General features: G+C 37.7%; 2 protein-coding genes across 2 annotated transcripts; both read left to right on the top strand.

Annotated features, from left to right (window-relative positions):
• Nucleotides 1-10,325: 10,325 nt before the first annotated feature.
• On the top strand, nt 10,326-13,061 carry LOC144366562 (olfactory receptor 2Y1B-like). The gene has a single exon (XM_078020834.1). The coding sequence runs from the start codon at nt 10,555-10,557 to the stop codon at nt 11,491-11,493; it is 939 nt and encodes a 312-aa protein (XP_077876960.1). The 5' UTR covers nt 10,326-10,554; the 3' UTR covers nt 11,494-13,061.
• Nucleotides 13,062-21,934: 8,873 nt separating this feature from the next.
• Nucleotides 21,935-24,567, top strand: LOC101954504 (olfactory receptor 2Y1B). The gene has a single exon (XM_078050207.1). The coding sequence runs from the start codon at nt 22,034-22,036 to the stop codon at nt 22,970-22,972; it is 939 nt and encodes a 312-aa protein (XP_077906333.1). The 5' UTR covers nt 21,935-22,033; the 3' UTR covers nt 22,973-24,567.
• The last annotated feature ends 1,227 nt before the right edge of the window (nt 24,568-25,794 follow it).

The raw sequence follows: 25,794 nt of genomic DNA, 5'->3' as shown, positions 1-25,794 counted from the left end.
ATATGATGGAACAGCAGAACAAAGAGAACCAACAGAAACTGAAAAGTTGGTGTATGACAATGGAAAAATTGCTAGGGAAACCAGAGTTGTTCAATAAATGTTATTCAAACAGATTATCTGAAAGGATATGATAATAATATGCCAAATTGATTCAAAGCCTCAATGTGAAATAGCAAGATATCAAACTTTCAGAAGGCACAGAGAAGATTATTTCTAGGTCCACAACTTAAGAGACTCATTTTTTTGTTTTAGTTTTTAATTTTTTTGTTAACATTCATCAATTGTATATACTAATGGGATCCAGTGTGGTATTTCTGTACAACATATAGCACTCATTGATCAAATCCAACCTTCCTGCATATGCCCTTCTCAATCTCTATTAGTCACTATTCCACTTTTAGGTAGGGTTGCTTTTTATTTTTTATTTATTTACTTTTTTGGCTTCTACATATGAAGAACATGTAGTACTTGCCTTTCTGTGTTGGGCTTCTTTCTTTCTTTTTGGTGGTACTGGGCTTGAACCCAGGGCCTTGTGCATGTAAGGCAAGCACTCTACCAACTGAGCTATCTCCCCTTGGGCTTAATTCATTTGGCACAATTTCCTTCAGTTCTATGCATGTTGCTACAAGTGATAGGATTTCATCCTTCTTTATGGCTCGATAATATTCCATTGTGTATACATACCACATTTTCTTTATGCATTCATCTATTGATGGGAACCTAGGCTGATTCCATATCTTAAATCTTGGAAATAATGCTACAATAAACTTGGGTGTGCAGGTATGGAGATTTAGTTTTTGAGAAGACTTGAAAGGAAAAGATTAATATTAAATGCATGTGGATACACACATGTGCATGAATGCTCTCTCTTTTTTTCACGCAGGCACGTGCCGCATGCACACACACACACACACTCATATATAAATGAAATAAATAAAATGAAAACCATGCTAGAGATTAGGAGGTATTTGCCATGTAAAAATAAGTAGATTAATATGTACAAAATAAATTAATTATAAAATCTTTTGAAAAGTATGAATATCACAATAAAAGGAAAATACATACTTAGATAATTCTAGAAGAAAATTGGACTAAAAAACAAGTGAAAAAATCCTCAACCTCTCTCTTGATCGAAAAAGTGCAAATTGATGTCAATAAGGTACAATTTCATACCCTTTAAATTAGCAAACATTTAAAGTTTTTGTTTTTATTGTTTTTTAAATGACAGGGATGAGAGATATTCCAGTGTTTTGTTGTTGAAGATACTTGTATTTTCTGACTCAGATTTGACTGTGATAAACCATCTAGAAAAACTCTTGCCCATAGCACAGAGCCATGCATAAAAATCTTCACTACCATAGTGTTTGAAGTAGAACAACATTTGAAATAACACAATAGTTTGTTCTTCAGATATAACGATTAAACAGTGGTATGTTGATTCCATGAATCTATGTAGCAATTAAAATAAATGAACTCCTCAGTCTCCCCTCTACCCAATGGAGAGCCATCTGAAGAGACCAGGGACAGCTGCTTTCGTGCTTCCATTTCTTCATATTTATTCCTGTGGTTACGTGTATTTAGTAGAACTGGGAAAGATTTTCATGCTCAGAACCAAAGGAATTTTGTTTTAATCATGGCTTTTCCATTGAGAACTAGTTTCTTGGTCACAATTCACTAAATTATTCTGAGGTTTTGGTTAAAAGTATTCCCAGGGCATTGTGCTATCTTTAAATGATAGAAAGATGTTGTGAAGTGTGCTCAGGTTTAATTTTTCTTATGATTTTTAAAGGTAAGAGTAAGGATGGAGATATTGAAATCTATAGGAAGCTGAATTTAGCTGAGTGTAAGGAAGAATTTACAAAAAAGTAAGAGATGCATAACAGGGTGCTCATAGGCAAAAATAATACATTACATATTATAGAATGAGTAGATTTTAAATGTCTCACTATGAAATATTGTTAGGTAAGCAAGGTCATGGAAATGTTAGTTACCTTGAGTTAATCATGCACATTTTATACATATATGAAGATTTCACACTGAACCCTTTAAACATATACCATTATGATTTGTCAAGTTGAAAAATTAGAAAATATAAGTGCCTCCTAGGAAGTAATGAGGGCCCCTTCCCTGAGACTTTAGATAGAAGTTGTGTGTGGCCATGGTTAGATGCTGGTGCTTAGAAGGTCTGTGGATCAGATAAGGGCTTCAAAAGTTGCTTCCAAATCTTTCTTATTTATTTATTTATTTATTTTGAGAGAGAGAGAGAGAGAGAGAGAGAGAGAGAGAGAATTTTTTAATATTTATTTTTTCAGTTTTCGGTGGACACAACATCTTTATTTTATTTTTATGTGGTGCTGAGGATCAAACCCAGCACCTGGCAAATTCCAGGCGAGCGCATTACCGCTTAAGCCACATCTCCAGCCCCCCAAATCTCATTTATTGTTCTAGTTTTCCCAGATATTCTCTCCTGTCCTCTGAGAACTGAGAGTCACACATCTCAGCATTCATGGTACAAGGAGGGTATGTACAGAAAGGGGCTGGTTGGGTGGAGCAGCTGCATGTTTCTTCAATCTAGGGCAATTGTTGTTAAACTTCAGTTAATCTTATTTGAGGCAATTCAGTTAAAGTATTTCCCCATCTTTTAGAGTTTCAGAGAAGAACAAAATCTAGATTTCATGTAAATTCTATTGATTTTAAACACGAGCAAAAATCTCAGTTAAAACCAACTAATATGTATCAAATGCCTTCCCAGACTGCTTTGCTTTCCTTTCCCTTCACCCCCACATCTTTCTCTTTTGAAATTATGCAGAGGAGTAAAGTTATTTGCAAAATATCAATATTTTCATATTTTTGACAGGTATAGTTAATGTCTATTCATCAAAACATTTGATTTTATTTGAACTTACAGAAATTACAGATGGATGTACAGCTCTTGGGAATGTAATAAAAATAGTCCAATTTTGTACTTTAATTGTGTGAATTGTAGGATGTGTGAATTATTTCTCAATAAAATATATGGTAAAGCAAACTATTATCATATGAAGAAAAAGCAGTCACTCTCCCCACCCACTTATCACATTCAATACTCTTCATCTAATAAGCAGCATAACCATGCATGGTTTGGGGTGAATCTTCTCATACTTTTCTTTATGCTTATATGAAGAGGTTATGGAAATGTTACCACATGTGTAGTTCCCACCATTTATATATTACAGAAATAAGACACCACTACCATGTAATTGGGAACCTGCTTAGATCATTTGTGCTTGGGTGCATAGCCTGGCACAGGTAATGGATAGCTGTGCAAACTTGAAAATCTTTCTTGAACCCTCTACCTCAGTGTCCTCTTCTTTAGAGAGTAATAATTCATCCAGGGTTATTTTAAAGACTAATTGGGTTAACACATAAAGGTTCTTAGAGTGGCACCTGGCACATCATAAGAAGCATATATTTTAGGTATTGTTTTTCTTTCAAAAAGAAGTCCATCTAGGTAGACTTTCCCCAGCCTATTAGAGAGTAACTCTCTTTCATAACTGTAAAAATTTTTTTGTGGTGTTTCCTTAACTGTATAAAAAGGAAGACCCAGTATGGTAATTTTTTAAAAAAATAATCTTCTTTATGGTTTTAATTTCTCTGAACAAGAGTAGAGACTTTGAACTTACCACCTTTTCAGGGGATGTCTGTCTCTTACAAGACAGCTCTCTTCCTTGTAGACAGGAATCATATTTTCTTCATTTATGTCACAAAAAGAGAAGGCACAAAATAAATGTTTATTAAACAATACCACTATCACTGAGTGAATGTCTGCCACACACCAGCAGACATATGTTGTATCATTAATATACAAGAGTGGTACAGGATATTCCACATTAACATCATCTCTTTTTTAATATTTATTTTTTTATTGTAGTTGGAAACAATACCTTTATTTTATTTATGTATTTTTATGTGGTGCTGAGGATCGAACCTAGGTATTGCTAGGCAAGCGCTCTACCCCTAAGCCACAATCCCAGCCCAACACTAACATCATCTTAATGATGGAGAAACTGGGGCTCAAGCATGTCAAGATGCCCACAGATAAATTCTGAATCTTGATTTTTTATTTATCAAGCATTTAACCAGTGTGCATTGCTCAATAATATTTGTGGAATGAACTGATAAAGAAACACGTTTCATTTTTTAATTCATTGTGGACAATTTCAGGGTACCACAAAATAAGGATTATTAATACATTGAATATAGTGTATGTGAGAGAATTTAAAGCATCAAGCTTTCATGAAGAAGTTTTTATCCATGATATTTATCCATGATAAATATTCTAATATTTATCCATGATACATATAAAGGAGACATGAACACTGGAATTCCAGAGAAGGAAAACATTTGTATTATCTTGACCATGGTGGCTTCAACTTGGTTTGTTTGAAGGGCTGGTAGGATTGGGGGCAGACAATATGGGAGGAATCCCAGGCTACAAAATCCATGATGAGCAAGGGAGAAGCGGTTCTCTGGGCACACTGGATATCTCAGTTTGGTTTGGGCAGAGTGTGAGGGTAGAAAGAGCTGAGAACTGCATGGCAGATCTTGAGCCAGTCAGTTGGTTATAATTGCCACATTGGGGCCCAGAGGTCTCCAAGGCCAGTCTGGGTAAACAATTCTTTCTCCACTACTCTTGAATAGATTGTGCCAGTATCCTCATGAGAGAATTAGCAGTGCTCAGCCAATTCTCCTCTGTGGGAGGTCAGGAGGTGGTCTGATAATACACCAGCTTCTTCTGGTTCTCTGATGGTTAAGGTGACTGTACCAAAGTGCACTGGGAAGATGCTTCCCCCTCCTAGGTTCTGAGCAGGCTCCTCTGTTGAGAGAGGAAGCCTGATATCTCCAGGACAAGATTCTGGTGTAGACCCTCACTCCACAGATGAAGTGAGGACCAAAGAGGAACACATCTTTCCCATCTCTAGATGCCACCAGTGTGAGATGGGTCTCACATCATCTTGAAGGCAATAGAATCAAGAGAGGTAAATGGAACAGTTTTCTTTGATAGAGCCCTGGGTGTGAGCTGACTCGGGGTGCCACTCTGGCTTCACAGTCTCTTCCAAAACTCCAATCCTATGATGGCATTGCTCTGTCATGTAAAGTAAAGACATCAGAGTCTGGAGACCAAGAACTGAGTTATTGTTAGAGTTATTGAAAATTAATCAAGAAAGTTTGGAGAGAATCCTGGAAGTTGGAGAGAATCTATCATATTTAGAGACAATGCTGTGTGGGGAGTCAGAATTTAAAAAGACATTTGTTAAATTCAGGCTTTGAATGTCAATCAGCTGACTGGACCCCAGCTGTGGTTTTCTTTTGGTTCTACCTGGAAAACATTAGTGTGTTATTATGGAGGATTTAATAGAAGAGTCTTGATGATTGCCCTACTTACTTGGTGATTGAAGGAGATTGTTTGTTAACTAGTGTGAGCATGATGAAGTTGGATGAGAAATGTGCCTGTAGAAGTGCAAACTGTGACAGACAAGGGAGAGAGGAACTCTTTGGTGGCAAGGCTAGTTTTTGTAGTGAGCTTAAACCTCTGAAAACTAATAGGAGATCCTCATGTGCAATCATAAGTGGAGAAAGAAAAGATCAATTCAAACTGAAGGATGGATGAAGGTAATCATACAGTAAGGAGTTTTTAGAACCTCCTGCTTTATGTACAGAAGATTAAATGTTTTGTTTTAATGTGGGTCTATTATAATCAGATAATATCATTAAATTAGTAAATTAGAAGGATAGTACATGATTTTTGATCTGAAGAAGTTTATTATTGACCAGGAGTTAGCTGAGTAGAAGAATACTTGCCTAGAAAGTAAGTGATATTCACGAGTCTGATTCTTAGCGTTGAAAAAGAGAAGATTTTATTATTTACAGTGATTGTGCACAGACCCAGATTCTGTATGAGGCACAAAAACAGGCGAACACAGATAATTGCTGGTCTTTATAATGCAGACAATCAACAATATCAGATATGCAAATGTCAAAATGCTTGGTGTAATGGGAATAGGAGTAAGAGTTAATTTAAATTTTTATTTTTGTTATAGATGGACACAATGCCTTTATTTTATTTATTTTTATGTGATTCTGAGGGTTGAACTCAGTGCCTCACGCTTGCTAGGTGAGTGCTCTACCACTGAACCACCATACCAGCCCCCTAAATTTTAAAAAGATAACTTAAGAGTAGCAAAATATAGACTATCAGGGTTTTGTGTGATGATTGATAGCATCCAACTTAATAATCCAGGTAGTGCAGAAACATTTTCCAGCCTCTGAATAAGCAAGAAACTTTCAAGTGACCAGAATGTCACTTCCTGTCCAGGGACTGTATGTTTAGTGTGCTTCACTTTTTCCAAGTTTTCTTTATGTTGCTTTCTTAGAAATTTCACTAGTTCTTCCTAATTTTAGCTTTTGGAGAAGCACAAAGTTTCTTCAGTATGGGAGAAAGCAGGCAAGGGTAAACAGGCTTAAAACTGGTGAGTTTGAATATTCTCAGCACTCTCTGGGATATAAAGAGTTGTCTGATAACTGACCTTCATCTGTTGAAGATGGGTGCATAATGGCCCAAAGTGTGAGAGCCTCATTGAAGCCGAATAAAGGAGGTACTTGGAATTGAACTCTGGATTGGTTTTCACATGCAAGGTCTGCTTTCAAGAAATTCTCTTACTATTCCTGAAAGGAGTAATCTGTCCGTGGTCAGTCAGATCCCCAAATGTCAAAGCACTAGAAATTCACAAAATGAAAAGGTGTGATTAGTACAGACGGATTATGGAAGTCTGAAGGTTTGGGAGTGTTACCTACACAGTGACTTTTTGAATTATGCAAATTATGGAATGAATGGCATTTTCTAGTAAGGGTTTTTAGAAGGGTAAGAGAAGGGTGTTTGGGGTGGAACCCTGAGAAGAAACCTATTGTGAAAGAGATGCACAGAGAAAGAGGAGCACACCAAAGACTGAGAAATAACCAAGGAAGGAGAAAGATGTCCAGGAAGATAAGGGAAGAGGTTTTGTGTAGAATGAATGAACTCTTGACCAGGAAGAGTTATTGAAAATGCCTACTGTGTTTTACTGTACAGTGTGGAGAGGACAGAATCCATATAGAAGTGGGTTGAGGACTGAGTGGGAGGGAATTTGTGGAACACCGAGTGGAGACGACTCTTTCAGTAAAGTAATCTATGAAGAGGAAGAAAGATAAAAGGCAATAACTAAAAGGGGACATAGGGCGAAAGGAAATATGTTCCAATGGAAGAAACTTGCTCATACATCACTTCCTTGAGAAAGAGCCACTAGAGAAGGGAATGTTAAAGACACATTAAAAAGGACTGAATTTTTGGTATAATTCATTTGCATATTCATCTTATTCTTTTCAGAAGAATTTGTTAACCTATAGTTAGGTAGGTAGACTGTACAGAGTGCCTTCTTCAGTTAAAGATACAGACATGATGACTCTAGGAATGCAGGACACATAAAGATGAATGTGAGGAGAGATAGAAATAAAGGGGCAAGAAAATAGGCGTGAGGAAATGAGGCAGGGCTTCATTATTCAAGTTCTTGGGTTTGGGATTTTGTACAGAAGAGTCATGCATCAAATGGTTTAAAAGGGTGTGAGGAAAAGCAATGATTATCCAGAGGTGGGCCTTTAGGAAATGATTTGAGCCTGATGGTTGTAACCTCATCAGTGGATTAATGTACTAGATGGATTAATAATTTGAATGATTTGAAGAGTCTACTGGGAGTGGTGGAAATTGTAGGCAGGTGGGGCATGGTTGGAGGAAGGATGTCATGGTGGCATGCACTTGTGGACTATATTTGTATTTGGCTCTCTCTCTCTCTCTCTCTCTCTCTCTCTCTCTCTCTCTCTCTCTCTCTCTCTCTCTCTCCCCCCCCCCCCCTGGCTTCCATGAGCTGAGCAGCTTTCTTCGACCAGGTCTTTCCTCCAAGATGTTCTGCCTCAACTGAGGCCCAGAGCAGTGGAGTCAGCTGACCATGGACTGAAACATCTAAAACCTCTGTAAGCCCAAATAAATCTTTTGTCCTCCTAGTTGTCTATGTTAGGAATTTTGGTAATAGTCATGAAAAGTTGACTATACAGACTCTGTTGACTTTTATATTGAAGTTTTGCCTCACTACTCTCCAATTCATGTTTGTCTTGCATTTTTTCTTATTTCATTTAAAAATAAATTTCATCATGTATGATAAATATTAGCAAAATAGTTACTCTCATGAAGCAAATTAAACTGTACACCATCACACAATTTCTCATTTTCTTTCTTTACATTGCAAGAGAAGCTAATCTACTCATTTTACCCAAATCACATACTGGTACAACTTTATTACCTATTTTCTTCGTGCTGTCATTATATCTCTAGATTTTTTTTTAATTTTAAGTATTTTCTACCCCACTTTTGCTCCCTCATCTCATTCCAGGCAACCATATTTTAATTACTATGTCTGTATACTTGACTTTTACATCATACATATAAATGATTTCATGAAATTTTTATTTTTGCTTCTGGCTATTTCCCTTACTTACATAGTGTCCCCAGTTTCATTCATGTTATATCCAATGTGAGTAATTTTTGTATATGGTAAAGACACAGTCCAATTTGATTCTTTTGATATTTAAGTTAATTTTCCCCAGCCATTGATGGAAGGGAGTATCCTGTCTTCATAGTTGCTTCTTGTTCCTCTGGTGAAAAATTAACCATATATGTTAGTATTTATATCTGGGTCCTGTCTTATGTTTCACTGGTCTGTATGTAGTACAGGGGATTGAACTCAGGAATGGGATTGAACTCATTACATTGTCAGCTTTATACTTTCAGATTTTGAGACAGAGTCTCACTAAATTCTTGAGGCTGGCTTTGAATTTACAACTTGCTTCCCTTATTCACCAGAGTTGCTGGGATTACAGGTGTTTCTCACCATGCCGAGTGTGTGTGTATGTGTGTGTGTGTGTGTGTGTGTGTGTGTGTGTGTGTGTTTGCCAATGCCACCTTTGCTTTGCAATAAAGAATGAAAACAGAAAGTATGATACCAAAACTTTATTTTACTTTCTAAGAATTGCTTTTGCTATTTGGGTTGTTCTTCACTTTTTACAAATGACTGTTAAGTTTGCAGGTTTCATATCCTCCATTCTACATTTGTCCTACTGAGATTCGGAAGTTCAATGCTCCCAATTCAATAAATATCATTATTTTGTTTATTAAAGTGTCCATTTATTTTTTAAACTTCCAGGTTTCATTACACTGAAATCCTTTTGGATTATGTTTTTCTTATTTATTGCAATAATTATTGTGATTAGCATCTGCTCAATTTCAAATATATTAAACACATCTCTCTGACACTATAAAAACCATGAATTCATAGACCAGGAATGCTTAAAAACTAAGTAAGAATCTGTGGGTATATTAATGTTTGCTGTTGCACAGGAAACAAATATTTCTGGGAAAATTATGCTCACAAGGAACAGTGTCAGGGTGGGGGATGCATTCATTAATTAATTCAAAAATGGTTGCTGAGAGCCTTGTATTTCCCAGGCATTGCCCTGGGATAGGGATATAAGGGTGAAAAAATTAAGCAGACCCAATTGCACGGAACTCCAATATTAGTGATGGAGCATTATGACTGTTAAAATTGAGAATAGCTGTTTTTATTGTAACTTTCAGAATGCACTACATTATTTAATTTTCATCAAAATCATGTGAAATAAGTTATTTTCTTAGTTTTAAATGAAAGACTCATAGATATGAGCTTTTCACTATAATGTAGAACAGCTGTCAATGGTAGAATTGATCAGTAGGGACCTAATTCACATTCTAAGGCTCTTTACTGTGGTGGTCATTAAAAGGAAATGTGAAATAAGATACCTAGTAGACCAAGGAAAAGGGCAAAGGGAACAACAGAAAAAAGCAATGCTACATTTTTGCATGTTAGTTTTTTTTGGGGGGGGATATCAGGAATTGAACTTAGGAGCTCTTGGCCACTGAGCCACATCTCAGCCCTATTTTGTGTTTTATTTAGAGACAGGACTCACTGAGTTGCTTAGTACCTCACCATTGCTGAGGCTGGCTTTAAACCCACAATCTTCTTGTCTCAGACTCCTAAGCCCCTGGGATTATAGGCATGCACCACCACTCCGGCACATATTACACTTTTTTAATGTTCATTTTTTAGTTGTAGTTGGACACAATACATTTAGTTTATCTCTTTATTTTTATGTGGTGCTAAGGATCGAACCCAGGGCCTTGCATATGCTAGGCAAGCGCTTTAATGCTGAGCCACAATCCCAGCCCCACATGTTAGATTTTAAAAGGAATTTTCACATTGCTTCATTTTGTCCTTATCTCAATGTAATGAGGAGGAATAAGATAAGAATAAAAATAGAAGAGTGAGCATAGCTGAACTAAATAGTGAAATAGAAAATGAAAAATACTAAGGGATAATTGAAAGTAATGCTTTAATTCAAGTTCTTCATAGGAGGCATTATATTGTCTTCTGTTATACATGCAGGTGAAAGGCTATGGGAACTTTCAACACCAGTTTTGGAGAGGGCTTCATTTTAGTGGGCTTCTCAGATTGGCCTCAACTGGAACTCATCCTTTTTATCTATATTTCGATTTTCTACTCCCTAACCCTCTTTGGCAACACCACCATCATCGCTCTCTCACGACTGGACCCTCGACTGCACACACCCATGTACTTCTTCCTCTGCCACCTCTCCTTCCTGGACCTCTGCTATACCACCAGCACTGTGCCCCAGCTGCTGATCAATCTTTCTGGACTGGACAGGACCATCAGCTATGGACGGTGTGTGGCTCAGCTCTTCATCTACCTCTCCCTGGGTGGAACTGAGTGTGTGCTCCTGGTGGTGATGGCCTTTGACCGCTATGCTGCTGTGTGTCGTCCACTCCACTACACAACCATCATGAACCCCCTTCTCTGCCAGTCCCTGGCTATTGCTGCCTGGGTGGGAGGTCTCATGAACTCTCTGATTCAGACAAGCCTCATGATGGCCATGCCTCTCTGTGGCCTCCATTACCTGAACCACTTCTTCTGTGAGATGCTTGTACTCCAGAAGTTGGCTTGTGAGGACACAGGAGGCACAGAGGCCAAGATGTTTGTGGCCCGAGTCATAATCATTGTTATTCCTGCAGCACTGATTCTAGGCTCCTATGCACACATTGCTCAGGCAGTGCTGAGGATCAAGTCAATGTCAGGGCGCAGAAAGGCTTTTGGGACCTGTGGGTCCCACCTCCTTGTGGTTTGTCTGTTTTATGGCTCAGCCATGTACACATACCTCCAACCCACGGGCAGTTACTCTGAGAGTGAGGGAAAGTTTGTTGCCCTTTTTTATACTGTAATCATCCCCATGCTCAATCCTCTGATCTATACCCTAAGGAACAAGGATGTGAAGGGAGCTCTGTGGAAGCTACTGGGGAGAGGCAGAAGCTCAGGATAAAAGAAGAAAAGAGGGTTAGTAGTAACATTTCTTATCAACAGCTCTTTGACTATGGAGTCAATCCTGCTCCTATGATGGTCATTAAAAAAACTTGGCAGTATGACACAAGATACCTAATAGACCAAAGAAAAGAACAAAAAATACCAACAGAGAAAAGCAATAGTACATTTTTGCATGTTAGATTTTTTTTGGGTAGTGTGAGGTACCAGGAATTGAACTCAGGGGCTTTCGGCTACTGAGCCACACCCCGAGCCCTATTTTGTATTTTACTTAGAGACAGGGTCTCACTGCATTGCTTAGTGTATAGAAAACAGTTTTCAGTTGGCCCCAGGGTTTTACTGTTTTCCTTGTTTGGAAGTTTGAAGGGGAGATCTCTTGAGATGTTTACTTGCTATGATCACTGTGCAGTGGGGAGTAAGTGCTGATTTGTATCTCCACTTTCTAAGGGAATGAGATGGGAATAGGGTGCATTGTGACCAATTATGCAGAATGAGGTTGGGTTCTTGGCATGTCTGAGAGTCAGGAAAGGATCAGTTCAGAATGACCACATTGTTCCAGCGGATACCAATGTGGTGGTACAGAGATCGAAATATGATAAAGGAAGAGGACATTAGTTGTTTTAGTTAGAATTATTGCTGCTGTGACTAAAAGGATCTGACAAGAACAAGTTTAGGGGAGGAAAAGTTTATTTAGGGGCTCACTGTTTTAGAGGTCTCAATCCATAGACAGCTGGTTCCATTCCTCAGAACTTGAGGTGAGGCAGTACATCATGGTGGAAGAGTGTGGCAGAGGGAAGCATCTCCCATGATGATCAGGAAGGAGAGAGAGAGAGGAGAGAGAGAGAGAGAGAGAGAGAGAGAGAGAGAGAGAGAGAGAGAGAGAGAGAGAGAGAGAGAGAGAGAGAGACGCTTCACTCTCCTGATACAAAATATATACCCCATAGCCCCATAGCCATACCCCCAAATGAACCATTTCCTCCTGGCACATCCCACCTGCTTCCAGTCACCACAGAGTTAATTCTATCATGGATTAGTTCGCCTGTCAGGTTCAGGCTATAACCCAATCATTTTACCTTCAAACCTCACATTGTCTCACGCACACGCTTTAGGGGACACCTCACATCCAAAGCATAATATGAGTTCACTCTGATTTTTTAGTTATTTGTGACTCTGGCCATATTCATTCAGATCTCAGGGTCTATCATAAAAGTCCCTTTACAGTAGATCCCTTTCTATGATACTTGCAGTAAATAATGTTTAATAAACTACTTCATGGGGCATGTAAATTTCATACCTAGTGTCAATTATCCATTGAAGAAAGATGCAATATTGATTGGTCATCATTGAATAAAGGGAGAGAAGAACATTATGTCAGCCTCACCAAGAATCTCAGTCATGCTGCTTTGTGTCATGTAAAAGAAATTTTCCATGTAAGACAGAAGAGAATAAAGAAGAATGAGTACAAATGATCACCTAAGAGAAAAAAAATAAAATTAAAAAATATTCTTGTGGTACTTCGGCAGGCAGAAGAAAATTATGTAGAAAAAACATTTATTTCTAATAGTTTATTCAATAAATAAAAACAATCAAAGGAAAAGAGTCCTAAATACAATTTCAATATGTATGTGAACGATTACTTCTACGTTGTTCTCTCTTCCAGTTTTCCACATGTCTATCTGCATGGCAGAACCACGTTTCCATCACTATTATTTTATTCCATGTATTAAATGATACTTTCATATAAAAAGTGTAGATATATTTATTAAAAACCCATTACAGTCTTCTTGAATTTGAGTTTGGTTTAGTCATGTTTTTTTCCAATAACAATCATTATTTGCAAATTTATTTTGCATAAATTGTCATTATTCCTATAAAAACATTGTAAAAATTACTTGTTTTATATTGATATTTTGCTATGTCGTGGCTTAATCACAATGAAGCTAAGGATCAATGGTGAAGTTTGGACCCAGACTTCTGAAATCCTAAATATAACACTCAGTATAACATGCTGCCAGTTCTGTTTTCTGTGAACAAACTTGTAATAGAGAAAGACTAAGGTTAGGAAGAAAGGAGGTAGGAGAGGTCAACAGTATGCCAAAATGGAAACAATGGAGAAAGGATAGTCTCTTTGACATAACAGTTTTGAAAAACTGGCTATCTGCATGACAAAGAATGAGTTCAGGTCCTTGAATTATGCCATATGTACAAAATAACTTAAAATATATGAAATACTTAAACATAAATTGGAAAAGTATAAAACTCTTTACAGAAAACCTAGATATGACCCAAAAGCATAGGATGTAAAAGTAAAAATAGGGATCTCATCAAAATTAAAACCAAAGACAAAATCAACATTGATAGGAAGTATTTTCAAACCACATATCTGATAATAGTTACTATACATAATATATAAAGACCACCTACAACTGAACAAAACCCAAAGTAACCCAATTTAAAAATGTGCCAAGGGGTTTAATAGACATAAAAAGGTCATTAAGCATACAAAAAGTTGTTCAAATCCATAATCATTAGGCTAATGTAAATCAAAACGATAAGGATATCTTATTTCATATCTTAGAATGAATATTGTTAAGAAATATCCAAAGGTGACAAGTATTATTGATAATGTGGAGAAATTGGAACTCCTAGCATACTCTTGGTGAAAGTGTGAAATGTTATATATCTCTGTGAAAAATATCACAGAGTTTCCTAAAAAAGTAAATAAAAATAGAATACCATATGACATAGCCATTTTATTTCTAGGTATATATACTTTGGAAAGCAGGTTCTCAAAGAAATATACCCATCATATTAGTTAAGGCTGTTTAAAGAGACAGCACCAATGTGTGGTGTATTACAGAGAGAGAAAGAGGCGGGAGGGCAGTAGGGGAAGTTTTTCATGCATTTGTGGAGGCTGAGAAGCCCCACAGGCCACCTGCAAGCTGGAGATCCTGGAATGCTGGTAGCATGGCTCAGTCCAAGTCTAAAAAACCTCAGAAAAAGGAATCTAATGTTGAAACTATCATCTGAGGCTGAAAACCTGAGAACCTGGGCCCCAAACCCCCAGGGTAAAGTCCTGGAGTCCAAAGGCTGGGGAACCTGGAATTGTGATGTCTAATTGCAAGAGAAATTAGAGGTTTCAGTTCTAGGAAAGAGAAAAGAATAAACCTTTTCTCAGGTATTTTGTTCTAGCCTGGTTCCCAGCTAATTGGACACAGCTTGCTCAAGAATAAGAGCAGATTTCTTCTACTTGACTAACATGCCAATCTACCCTGGAAATACCCTTGCAGATACATTCAGAAATAATGCTTTACCAATTCTCTGTGTTATTCTTAATGCAGCTAGCTCTAAAATTAACTATCAAATCTATATTTATATAACATTATTTATGATAGCCAAAATGGAAGTGACCTATTGTTGACCCATTATTGACAGATGAATGGATTAAATGAAATGTAGAATACACACATATCGGGAGGTATTTGCAATGTGCATAATCAATGAAGGTTAATATGCACAACATAAAATACATCCTGCACTGGGTATAGTGGCGCACACCTGTAATCTCAACAGCTCCAGAGGCAGGAGGATTGCAAGTTCAGTCTCAGCAATTTAGCAAATGCTGGGGATGTGGCTTAATGGTTAACTACCCATGGGTTCAATCCCTGCTATGAGAAAAAAAATTCTTTGAGAAGAGACCACAGGGGTACCTTGGGTATGTAATAAAAACCATCAAATTTCATACTTTAAATGTGTAGGGTGTGAAAGCAATGTATATTAATTATATAGTATAGGAAACTGTTATTGTATGAAGAAAAATAAATTACTCTACACATGTTGTACTGATGCTGAGACCCTCAAATAACTCTCAGACCACACATTGCCATTCCAATTAAGTCTTTATTGCTGGCCAGTGGTGGACACTGTACTCTCTAAAAGTGAGATAGTCAGAGTAACTCACTCCCTTCAGTTTGGCCTCATATTTAAGCCAAAAAACCACAAAAGGGATGTTAGGGAGTTTAGCCCATGCAACAGGCGAAATCTCAGAAGGGGCAGATTGCAGTCAGGTGATGGGAGGCTTAGCCAATCAGAATAAGCCAGTTACCCTGTTACAGAAACAGAGCCCAGTTTTATAGTTCTGTATTCTTGAGGGTTTCCACAACAAAAGGAAAAAAAACTTGTCCCAGTCATAACCTTTCTAGGTGGCATGGCTGTTTCACAAATTGGAGTCACTATAGTCAAGACTTCTGACTATCACACACACTCCCTTCTCATATTCAACACCTTTCAACTAATGAGCAGTGTAACCATGAACAGTTTGATGTGAATCTTTCCATACTTTTCTTTATGCTTATATAGCCACACATATACACATATGTGGATCCCCCTATTTATATATTTCAGAAATAAAAAAAAAAACACTGTAAACCTGCTTAGTTCATTCGTGCCTGGGTGCATAGCCTGGCACAGGGAAAGGACAGCTGTGCAAACCTGAAAATCTTTCTTGAACCCTCTGCATCAGTGTCCTTTTTTGTAGAAAAGGAATGATAATTCACCCGCAGTTATTATTTGATTAATTGGGCAACAAGCTTAGATTCTTAGGATAGTGCCTGGTGCATCATTAGAAGCATATACAGTTTATGCTCTTCATCTAGCTAGATTTCCCCCAGACTTTACCAAAGTAATTCTCTTTCATAACTATGAAAACCATTTGTGGCATTTTCTTGACTGCATACAAAGTAAAACCCAGCACGGTAATATTTTTTAAAATACTTCCCTTTATTTTTATATTCTCTTGAATAAAAGTGGACAGTTAGAACTTATTACTTTGTTTGCAATTATTTCAGGCGATGTTCATCTCTTGCAAGATTGTGGACTTCCTGTTGACAGAGATCATATTTTCTTCATTTATTTCACAAAAAAGAGAAGGCACAAAATAAATGTTTGTTAAACAATACCACTACCACTGAGTGAATGTCTGCCACACACCAGGCACCTCACATATGTTGTATCATTAATGTACAAACAGTGGTACAGGATAGGCCACATTAACATCATCTTAATCATGAGGCTCAAGCATGTCAAGATAGCTTTTCAAGGTCACACAGTTATGGCAGAGCTGTTTCCTCTGCATCACATATGCCTTTAAATGGCTACAGATAAATTCTGAACCTTGATTTTTATTTCTCAAGCATTTAGCCCAGTGTGCATTGCTCGACAATGATTGTGGAATGAATGAATAAAGGAACATATTTAATTTTTTAATTTGTTTTGGACAATGTCAGGGTAAACATAATAAGTCTTACTAATACATTGAGAATATAGTGTGTGAAAGAGATTTTAAAGCGTCAAACTTTTCATGAAGAAAATAAATATTTTGTATTTTGTTTTATGGATTCATGATACATGTAAAAGAGACATAAACATGTGATGAAAATTGCAGAGAAAGAAACATTTGGATTGTAGTGACAATGGTGTCTCTAAGTGAGACATGAAATTTGGTTTATTGAAGAGCTATTAGGACTGGAGAGCTATTCCTCCTATGGGAGGAATCCCAGGCTACAGAGTCCATGATGAGCAAGGGAGAAGCGGTGTTCTGAGCACACTGGATATCTGTTTGGTTTGGGCAGAGTGTGAGGGTAGAAAGAGCTGAGGACTGCATGGCAGATCTTGAGCCAGTCAGTTGGTTATAATTGCCACATTGGGGCCCAGAGGTCTCCAAGACCAGTCTGGGTAAACAATTCTTTCTCCACTACTCTTGAATAGATTGTGCCAGTATCCCCATGGGAAAATTGGTAGTGCTGAGCCAATTTTCCTCTGTGGGAGGTCAGGAGGTGGTCTGATAATACACCAGCTTCTTCTGGTTCTCTGCTGGTTAAGGTGACTGTACCAAAGTGCACTGGGATGCTTCCCCCTCCTAGGTTCTGAGCAGGCTCCTCTGTTGAGGGAGGAAGCCTGATATCTCCAGGACAAGATTCTGGTGTAGACCCTCACTCCACAGATGAAGTGAGGACCAAAGAGGAACACATCTTTCCCGTCTCTAGATGCCACCAGTGTGAGATGGGTCTCACATCATCTTGAAGGCAATAGAATCAAGAGAGGTAAATGGAACAGTTTTCTCTGGTAGATCCCTGGGTGTGAACTGACTCAGGGTGCCATTCTGGCTTCACAGTCTCTTCCAAAACTCCAATCCTATGATGGCATTGCTCTGTCATGTAAAGTAAAGATATCAGAGCCCAGAGACCAAGAACTGAGTTATTGTTAGAGTTATTGAAAATTAATCAAGAAAGTTTGGAGAGAATCCTGGAAGTTGGAGAGAATCTATCATATTTAGAGACAATGCTGTGTGGAGAGTCAGAATTTAAAAAGAAATTTGTTAAATTCAGGCTTTGAATGTCAATCAGCTGACTGGACTCCAGCTGTGTTTTCTTGTGGTTCTACCTGGAAAAAATTAATGTGTTATTTTGGAGGATTTAATAGAAGAGTCTTGATGATTGCCCTACTTACTTGGTGATTGAAGGAGATTGTTTGTTAACTAGTGTGAGCATGATGAAGTTGGATGAGAAATGTGCCTGTAGAAGTGCAAACTGTGACGGAGAAGGGGGGAGAAAAACTCTTTGGTGGCAAGGCTAGTTTTTGTAGTGAGTTTAAACCTCTGAAAACTAATAGGAGATCCTCATGTGCAATCATAACTGGAGAAAGGAAAGATCAACTCAAACTGAAGGATGGATGAAGGTAATCATACTGTAAGGAGTTTTTAGAACCTCCTGCTTTATGTACAGAAGATTAAATGTTTTGTTTTTAATGTGGGTCTATTATAGTCAGATAATATCATTAAATTAGTAAATTAGAAAGATAGTACATGAGTTTTGATCTGAAGAAGTTTATTATTGACCAGGAGTTAGCTGAGTAGAAGAATACTTGCCTAGAAAGTAAGCGATATTCACAAGTCTGATTCTCAGCATTGAAAAAGAGAAGAGTTTATTATTTACAGTGATTGTGCACAGACCCAGATTCTGTATGAGGCACAAAAACAGGTGAACACAGATAATTGCTGATCTTTATAATGCAGACAATCAACAATATCAGATATGCAAATGTCAAAAATGCTTGGTGATAATGGGAATAGGAGTAAGAGTTAATTTAAATTTTTATTTTTGTTATAGTTGGACACAATGCCTTTATTTTATTTATTTTTATGTGGTTCTGAGGGTTGAACTCAGTGCCTCACGCTTGCTAGGTGAGTGCTCTACCACTGAAGCACCATACCAGCCCCCTAAATTTTAAAAAGATAACTTAAGAGTAGCAAAATATAGACTATTAGGGTTTTGTGTGATGATTGATAGCATCCAACTTAATAATCCAGGTAGTGCAGAAACATTTTCCAGCCTCTGAATAAGCAAGAAACTTTCAAGTGACCAGAATGTCACTTCCTGTCCAGGGACTGTATGTTTAGTGTGCTTCACTTTTTCCAAGTTTTCTTTATGTTGCTTTCTTAGAAATTTCACTAGTTCTTCCTAATTTTAGCTTTTGGAGAAGCACAAAGTTTCTTCAGTATGGGAGAAAGCAGGCAAGGGTAAACAGGCTTAAAACTGGTGAGTTTGAATATTCTCAGCACTCTCTGGGATATAAAGAGTTGTCTGATAACTGACCTTCATCTGTTGAAGATGGGTGCATAATGGCCCAAAGTGTGAGAGCCTCATTGAAGCCGAATAAAGGAGGTACTTGGAATTGAACTCTGGATTGGTTTTCACATGCAAGGTCTGCTTTCAAGAAATTCTCTTACTATTCCTGAAAGGGGTAATCTGTCCGTGGTCAGTCAGATCCCCAAATGTCAAAGCACTAGAAATTTACAAAATGAAAAGGTGTGATTAGTACAGGTGGATTATGGAAGTCTGAAGGTTTGGGAGTGTTACCTACACAGTGACTTTTTGAATTATGCAAATTATGGAATGAATGGCATTTTCTAGTAAGGGTCTTTAGAAGGGTAAGAGAAGGGTGTTTGGGGTGGAACCCTGAGAAGAAACCTATTGTGAAAGAGATGCACAGAGAAAGAGGAGCACACCAAAGACTGAGAAATAACCAAGGAAGGAGGACGATGTCCAGGAAAATAAGGGAAGAGGTTTTGTGTAGAATGAACAAATTCTTGACCAAGAAGAGTTACTGAAAATTCCTACTGTGTTTTACTGTACAGTGTGGAGAGGACAGAATCCATATAGAAGTGGGTTGAGGACTGAGTGGGAGGGCAGTTGTGGAACACCGAGTGGAGACGACTCTTTCAGTAAAGTAATCTATGAAGAGGAAGAAAGATAAAAGGCAGTAACTAAAAGGGGACATAGGGCGAAAGGAAATATGTTCCAATGGAAGAGACTTGCTCATACATCACTTCCTTGAGAAAGAGCCACTAGAGAAGGGAATGTTAAAGACACATTAAAAAGGACTGAATTTTTGGTATAATTCATTTGCATATTCATCTTATTCTTTTCAGAAGAATTTGTTAACCTGTAGTTAGGTAGGTAGACTGTACAGAGTGCCTTCTTCAGTTAAAGATACAGACATGATGACTCAAGGAATGCAGGACACATAAAGATGAAATGTGAGGAGCAGACAGAAATAAACAGGCAAGAGAATAGGCAGGAGGAAATGAGGCAGGGCTTCATTAGACAAGTTCTTGGTTTGGGATTTTGTACAGAAGAGTCATGCATCAAATGGTTTAAAAGGGTGTGAGGAAAAGCAATGATTATCCAGAATGGGCCTTTAGGAACTGATTGACCCTGATGGTTGTAACCTCATCAGTGGATTAATGTACTAGATGGATAAATAATTTGAATAATTTGAAGAGTCTACTGAGAGTGGTGGAAATTGTAGGCAGGTGGGGCATGGTTGGAGGAAGGATGTCATGGTGGCTTGTCCTTGTGGACTCTATTTGTATTTGGCCCCTTCTCTCTCTCTCTCTCTCTCTCTCTGCTTCTGGCTTCCATGAGCTGAGCAGCTTTCTTCGACCAGGTCTTTCCTCCAAGATGTTCTGCCTCAACTGAGGCCCAGACCATTGTAGTCAGCTGACCATGGACTGAAACCTCTGAAACCTCTGTAAGCCAAAATAAATTCTCCAAGTTGTCTATGTTAGGAATTTTGGTCATCCTGATGAAAAATTGACTGATACAGGCCCTGTTGACTTTTATATTGAGGTTTTGCTTCACTATTCTCCAATTCATCTTTGTCTTGCATTTTTTTCTTATTTCATTTAAAAATAAATTTCATCATGTATGATAAATATTAGTAAAATAGTTACTCTCATGAAGCAAATTAAACTGTACACCATCACACTATTTCTCATTTTCTTTCTTTACATTGCAAGAGAAGCTAATCTACTCTAAATCACATATGTGGTACACCTTGATTGCCTCTATTCTTCATGTTGTCATTATATCTCTATTCTTTTTTATTTTAAGTATTTTCTACCCCACATTTGCTTCCTCATCTCATTCCAGGCAACCATGTTTTAATTACTGGGTCTGTATACTTGACTTTTACAACACACATGTAAATTATTTCATGAAATTTTTATTTTTGCTTCTGGCTTATTTCCCTTACATAATATCCTCAGTTTCATTTATCATGTCATCGAAAATGGCAGGATATCCTTGTCATATCCAATGTGAGTCAGTTTTGTATATGGTAAATTTAATTCTTTTGGTGTTTAAGTTCATTTTCCCCAGCCATTTATGGAAGAGATTATTCTGTCTTCATATTTGCTTCTTGTTCCTCTGGTGAAAAATTAACCATATATGTTAGTATTTATATCTGGGTCATGTCTTATGTTTCATTGTTCTGTATGTAGTACTGGGGATTGAACTCAGGAATGAGATTGATCTCAGGAGAATTCTATTGTTGAGTTACATTGTCAGCCCTTTACACTTTAAGATTTGGAGACAGAGTCTCACTAAGTTCTTGAGTCTGGCTTTGAATTGGTTTACAGGGGTTCCTCACCATGACGTGTTTGTGTGTGTGTGTGTGTGTGTGTGTGTGTGTGTGTGTGTGTGTGTCTTTTGCCAGTACCACCTTTGCTTTGTAATAAAAAAATTAAAACAGGAAGTATGATACCAAAACTTTATTGTACTTTCGAAGAATTGCTTTTGCTATTTTGGGATGTTTTTTACTTTTTAAAAATAGCAGTTAAGTTTGCAGGATTTGTATCCTCCATTTTACATTTGTTCTACTGAGATTTGGAAGTTCAATTCTCCTAATTCAATATATATCAGGATTTTGGTTATTAAAGTGTTTATTAATTTTTTAAATGTCTAGGTTTCATCACGTTGAAATCCATTTGGATTGTGGTTTTATTACTTATTGCAATAATTATAGTTATAAGCATCAGCAGTTGCAATTTCAGCAATTTCAAATACATTAAACACATCTCTCTGACATTATAAAAACCTTGGTGTTGGAATACTGAGGGATAATTGTGAAATGATTCTTTAATTCAAGTTCTTCGTAGGAGGCATTTAATTGTCTTCTGTTACTTGTGCAGGTGAAAGGCTATGGGAACTTTCAACACCAGTTTTGGAGAGGGCTTCATTTTGGTGGGCTTCTCAGATTGGCCTCAACTGGAACCCATTCTTTTTATCTATATTGCACTTTTCTACTCCCTAACCCTTTTTGGCAACACCACCATCATCATTCTCTCACGACTGGATCCTCGACTGCACACGCCCATGTACTTCTTCCTCTGCCACCTCTCCTTCCTGGACCTCTGCTATACCACCAGCACTGTGCCCCAGCTGCTGATCAATCTTTCTGGACTGGACAGGACCATCAGCTATGGAGGATGTGTGGCCCAGCTATTCATCTACCTCTCTCTGGGTGGAACTGAGTGTGTGCTCCTGGTGGTGATGGCCTTTGACCGCTATGCTGCTGTGTGTCGTCCACTCCACTACACAACCATCATGAACCCCCTTCTCTGCCGGTCCCTGGCTATTGCTGCCTGGGTGGGAGGTCTCATGAACTCTCTGATTCAGACAAGCCTCATGATGGCCATGCCTCTCTGTGGCCTCCATTATCTGAACCATTTCTTCTGTGAGATGCTTGTACTCCAGAAGTTGGCTTGTGAGGACACAGGAGGCACAGAGGCCAAGATGTTTGTGGCCCGAGTCATAATCATTGTTATTCCTGCAGCACTGATTCTAGGCTCCTATGCACACATTGCTCAGGCCGTGCTGAGGATCAAGTCAATGGCCGGACGCAGAAAGGCTTTTGGGACATGTGGGTCCCATCTCTTTGTGGTTTGTCTGTTTTATGGCTCAGGCATGTACACCTACCTTCAACCTCTGGGCAGTTACTCTGAGAGTAAGGGAAAGTTTGTTGCCCTTTTTTATACTGTAATCATCCCCATGCTCAATCCTCTGATCTATACCCTAAGGAACAAGGATGTGAAGGGAGCTCTGTGGAAGGTATTGGGGAGAGGTAGAAGCTCAGGATAAAAGAAAAAAAGGGAGTTAGTAGTAACATTTCTTGTCACCAGCTCTCTGACTATGGCCCATCCTCTTCCTATGGTGGTCATTAAAAAACTTGGCAATATGGAGCAAGATACCTAATAGACCAAAGAAAAGAACAAAAAAGACCAACAGAGAAAAGCAATGGTACATTTTTGCATGTTAGATTTTTTTTGGGTAGTGTGAGGTACCAGGAATTGAACTCAGGGGCTTTCGGCTACTGAGCCACACCCCGAGCCCTATTTTGTATTTTACTTAGAGACAGGGTCTCACTGCATTGCTTAGTGTATAGAAAACAGTTTTCAGTTGGCCCCAGGGTTTTACTGTTTTCCTTGTTTGGAAGTTTGAAGGGGAGATCTCTTGAGATGTTTACTTGCTATGATCACTGTGCAGTGGGGAGTAAGTGCTGATTTGTATCTCCACTTTCTAAGGGAATGAGATGGGAATAGGGTGCATTGTGACCAATTATGCAGAATGAGGTTGGGTTCTTGGCATGTCTGAGAGTCAGGAAAGGATCAGTTCAGAATGACCACATTGTTCCAGCGGATACCAATGTGGTGGTACAGAGATCGAAATATGATAAAGGAAGAGGACATTAGTTGTTTTAGTTAGAATTATTGCTTCTGTGACTAAAAGGATCTGACAAGAACAAGTTTAGGGGAGGAAAAGTTTATTTAGGGGCTCACTGTTTTAGAGGTCTCAATCCATAGACAGCTGGTTCCATTCCTCAGAACTTGAGGTGAGGCAGTACATCATGGTGGAAGAGTGTGGCAGAGGGAAGCATCTCCCATGATGATCAGGAAGGAGAGAGAGAGAGGAGAGAGAGAGAGAGAGAGAGAGAGAGAGAGAGAGAGAGAGAGAGAGAGAGAGAGAGAGAGAGAGAGACACGCTTCACTCTCCTGATACAAAATATATACCCCATAGCCCCATAGCCATACCCCCAAATGAACCATTTCCTCCTGGAACATCCCACCTGCTCCCAGTCACCACAGAGTTAATCCTATCATGGAATAGTTCACCTGTCAGGTTCAGGCCATAACCCAATCATTTTACCTTCAAACCTCACATTGTCTCACACACACGCTTTGGGGGACACCTCACATCCAAACCATAATATGAGTTCACTGTGATTTTTTAGTTATTTGTGACTCTGGCCATATTCATTCAGATCTCAGGGTCTATCATAAATGTCCCTTTACAGTGGATCCCTTTCTATGATACTTGGAGTAAATAATGTTTAATGAACTACTTCATGGGGCATGTAAATTTCAGACCTGGTGTCAATTATCCATTAAAGAATGATGCAATATTGATTGGTCATCACTGAATAAAAGGAGAGAAGAACATTATGTCAGCCTCATCAAGAATCTCAGTCATGCTGCTTGGTATCATGGAGATGAAATTTTCCATGTAAGACAGAAGAGAATAAAGATGAAATGCGTACACAAATAATGACCTAAGAGGAAACAAATTTAAAATCATAAAATATACTTGTGGTACTTCAGCAGGCAGAAGAAATTTATGTAGAAAAATACCAGTTATTTCTGAAAGTTATTCAATAAATAACAACAATCAAAAGAAAAGAGTCCTAAATACAATTTCAATTGTGTGTGAAAGATTACTTCTACATTGTTCTCTCTTCCAGTTTTCCACATGTCTATCTGCATGGCAGAACCACATTTCCATCACTATTATTTCATTCCATGTGCTAAATGAGTTTCATATAAATAGTGTAGATATGTTTATTAACAATCTTTTGTCATCTTCTTGAATTTTAGTTTGGTTTAGTCATGTTTTATTCCAATAATAATCATTAATAATATTTGCTTACTATTTGTAAATTTATTTTGCATAAATTGTCATTATTCCTATAACAGCATTGTAAAAATTATTTGTTTGATATTGATATTTTGCTATTTCCTGGCTTAATCAAAATGAAGCTAAGGATCAATGGGTTTAAGTAACATATTCAAGCACATATAGCAAATGTCAGTGAAGTTTGGACCCAGACTTCTAAAATCCTAAATATAACACTCAGTATAACATGCTGCCAGTTTTGTTTTCTGTGAACAAACTTGTAATAGAGAAAGACTAAGGTTAGGAAGAAAGGAGGTAGGAGAGGTCAACAGTATGCCAAAATGGATACAATGGAGAAAGGATAGTCTCTTTAACATAACAGTTTTGAAAAATTGGCTCTCTGCATGACAAAGAATGAGTTCAGGTCCTTGAATTATGCCATATGTACAAAATAACTTAAAATATATGAAATACTTAAACATAAATTGGAAAACTATAAAACTCTTTTCAGAAAACCTAGAGAAATGCTTCATGACATTACATTTGTAAATGGTTTCATGGATATGACCCAAAAGCATAGAATGTAAAAATAAAAATAGGGACCTCATCAAAATTAAAACCAAAGACAAAATCAACATTGGTAGGAAGTATTTTCAAACCACATATCTGATAATAGTTACTATCCATAATATATAATGACCACCTTACAACTCAACAAAAACCAAAGTAACCCAATTTAAAAATGTGCCAAGGTGTTTAACAGACATAAAAATAGCCATTAAGCGTACAAAATGTTGTTAAATCCATAATTATTTGGCTAATGTAAATCAAAACCATAAGGATATCTTATTTCATATCTTAGAATGAATATTGTTAAGAAATATCCAAAGGTGACAAGTATTATTGAGAATGTGGAGAAATTGGAACTCCTAGCATACTCTTGGTGAAAGTGTGAAATGTTATATATCTCTGTGAAAAACATCACAGAGTTTCCTAAAAAAGTAAATAAAAAT

The sequence above is a fragment of the Ictidomys tridecemlineatus genome, chromosome 1 (assembly GCF_052094955.1).
Source record: "Ictidomys tridecemlineatus isolate mIctTri1 chromosome 1, mIctTri1.hap1, whole genome shotgun sequence".
In the NCBI taxonomy this organism is placed as follows: domain Eukaryota; kingdom Metazoa; phylum Chordata; class Mammalia; order Rodentia; family Sciuridae; genus Ictidomys; species Ictidomys tridecemlineatus.
Note: the sequence above shows the minus strand (reverse complement) of the source record. Positions and strands in the feature narration are given on the sequence as shown.

Excerpts from the sequence above, each read along its gene's own strand:
- LOC101954504 (XM_078050207.1), top strand. The coding sequence starts at position 22,034 with ATGGGAACTTTCAACACCAGTTTTGGAGAGGGCTTCATTTTGGTGGGC.
- LOC144366562 (XM_078020834.1), top strand. The coding sequence starts at position 10,555 with ATGGGAACTTTCAACACCAGTTTTGGAGAGGGCTTCATTTTAGTGGGC.